Source organism: Mustelus asterias, chromosome 31 (assembly GCF_964213995.1).
Source record: "Mustelus asterias chromosome 31, sMusAst1.hap1.1, whole genome shotgun sequence".
NCBI lineage: Eukaryota > Metazoa > Chordata > Chondrichthyes > Carcharhiniformes > Triakidae > Mustelus > Mustelus asterias.
This window is the reverse complement of record NC_135831.1, coordinates 7,138,412-7,140,918: the sequence shown is the minus strand read 5'-3', so window position 1 is coordinate 7,140,918 and position 2,507 is coordinate 7,138,412. Positions and strand designations below refer to the sequence as shown.

Genomic DNA, 2,507 nt, shown 5'->3' with positions numbered 1-2,507 from the left:
GAAAGAATGCTTTCTATGGTGCATCTGTAAAAGTTGGTGAGAGTCGTAGCTGACATGCCAAATATCCTTAGCCTCCTGAGAAAGTAGAGGCGTTGGTGGGGCTTTCTTAACTATAGTGTCGGCATGGGGGGACCAGGACAGGTTGTTGGTGATCTGGACACCTAAAAACTTGAAGCTCTCGACCCTTTCTACTTCGTCCCCGTTGATGGAGACAGGGACATGTTCTCCTTTACGCTTCCTGAAGTCGGTGACAATCTCCTTCGTTTTGTTGACATTGAGGGAGAGATTATTGTTGCCGCACCAGTTCACCAGATTCTCTATCTCATTCCTGTACTCTGTCTCGTCATTGTTTGAGATCCGACCCACTATTGGTGGTGTCGTCAGCAAACTTGGAAACTGAATTGGAGGGGAATTTGGCCGCACAGTTTTGGGTGCGGGAGGCCCATCCCAACGCCTCTTCGCCGCCCTCCTGTCCCTCAACAACGAGCTGTACCCTTTTTAAGACGATTAAAAGATGCCCCCCCCCCCCCCCCCGGGGCTGTTCGTTCGAGAGGAACAAAGCCTTTTCTCACTGGGCCCCGCCAGGTGATGTCAGGGACAGGCAACCAAATTTAGAGATGGCAGTTCCGAGGAGGTTGCGCCCGCTGACATTTCCCCCGTGTCTGTCCGTGGGATCTTGCTATGCACCAGACCGGCCGGCCGTGTTTGCCTAGACTGCAGCCGTTGACCGTGTCCCGCCGGTCTGGCCGGCATCACGATGTCCTGAGGTCGAAGTGGGCGCTATGCCAACCCCAGCTTATTCTTCAAAACCCGCAACGGGAGGGGTGAGGGGGGGGGGGTGATGGGAATGGGATCTTCCTGATGCCAACGCCACTCAAGGTCCTGAAACGCAGCCATACTCATCCTTGAAATGCAGGCCGTACACGCCCCTGAAACGCAGGCCGTACACGCCCCTGAAACACAGGCTGTGCACACCCCTGAAACGCAGGCCGTTCACACCCCTGAAATGCAGGCCGGCCCCACCCCTGAAACGCAGGCTGCTCACACCCCTGAAACGCAGGCCATTCACACCCCTGAAACGCAGGCCGCTCACACCCCTGAAACGCAGGCCATTCACACCCCTGAAACGCAGGCCGTGCACACCCCTGAAACACAGGCCGCTCACACCCCTGAAACGCAGGCCATTCCACACCCCTGAAACGCAGGCCATGCACACCCCTGAAACACAGGCCGTGCACACCCCTGAAACACAGGCCATTCACACCCCTGAAACGCAGGCCGTGCACACCCCTGAAACGCAGGCCATTCACACCCCTGAAACGCAGGCCGTTCACACCCCTGAAACGCAGGCCGTGCACACCCCTGAAACGCAGGCCGTGCACACCCCTGAAACGCAGGCCGTTCACACCCCTGAAACGCAGGCTGTGCACACCCCTGAAATGCAGGCCGTGCACACCCCTGAAACGCAGGCCGTTCCCACATCAAACGCAGGCTGGACGTGCACTCCTGAAACACAGGCCAGACACACCCCGGAAATACATGCCGTTCACAACCCTGAAACGCAGGATGGACACCCCCCCGAAACGCTGGCCGGATGCACCCTTAAAACACAGGCCGGACTGAACCTTAAACCCCAGTGTGAGAGTGTGTATATAAGGCAGCACAGTGGGTTAGCACTGCTGCCTCACAGCGCCAGGGACCCGGGTTCGATTCCCGGCTCGGGTCACTGTCTGTGCGGAGTCTGCACATTCTCCCCGTGTCTGCGTGGGTTTCCTCCGGGTGCTCCGGTTTCCTCCCACAGTCCGAAAGACGTGCTGGTTCGGGTGCATCGGCCGTGCTAAATTCTCCCTCAGCGTTACCCGAACAGGCGCCCGGAGTGTGGGGCGACTAGGGGGATTTTCACAGTAACTTCATTGCGGTGTTAATGTAAGCCGACTCGCGACACTAATAAATAAACTCCTACTAACTTAAGACGGGAGGTTCCCCGCGCGGGGGGAGAAACACCAGCGTGGAGAAGAGGGACTGACACTGAAGGAGGGCTGCGGGGAGAGAGGACGGCAGGAGAGAGCGCGTTGGGGGGTTTACAGATCGAGACAAGGCTTCCCAGTTTAATAAGGTGGCAAAGTTGGGGGGAGGGTGAGCATGGGGTGGCGGCGGGGGGAGGAGGGTGGGGTGCGCACAGTTGAGAGAGAGAGAGAAAAGATGGTTCTCACATTGACTGCCTGGCAAGACGCCAAAGCAAGGTTTGCGGCACTGGGCTGGGGAAAGGTGAGGGGAGTTCTGTAGCAGAAATATCCTCGGAGATAACCCAACGAGAGACCTTGTCAGCGAAACAATAAGATCGAAGGAAGTTACTCAGAGAGTTCTATCCCCCCCACCCCCCCTCCGACCTCCCCACCGCCAGAGATTGGAAATATGGCCATTGTTTTGGACGTGTTTGGCCAAGATAAACACGGCATTGTGTGTGTGTGTGTGTGTAATGGGAACAGCACTGTGTCTTCATCCCG

General features: G+C 57.2%; 1 protein-coding gene across 1 annotated transcript in view; it reads left to right on the top strand.

Annotated features, from left to right (window-relative positions):
* The first annotated feature begins 681 nt into the window (after positions 1 to 681).
* Positions 682 to 2,507, top strand: part of LOC144481630 (monocarboxylate transporter 3-like) — a 47,145-nt gene continuing 45,319 nt past the window's right edge. Inside the window, exons 1-2 of the mRNA XM_078200766.1 lie at positions 682 to 824; positions 917 to 1,638. Of these exons, the coding sequence (XP_078056892.1) occupies positions 682 to 824; positions 917 to 1,638 (865 nt within the window). The remainder of the gene's footprint in view (positions 825 to 916; positions 1,639 to 2,507) is intronic.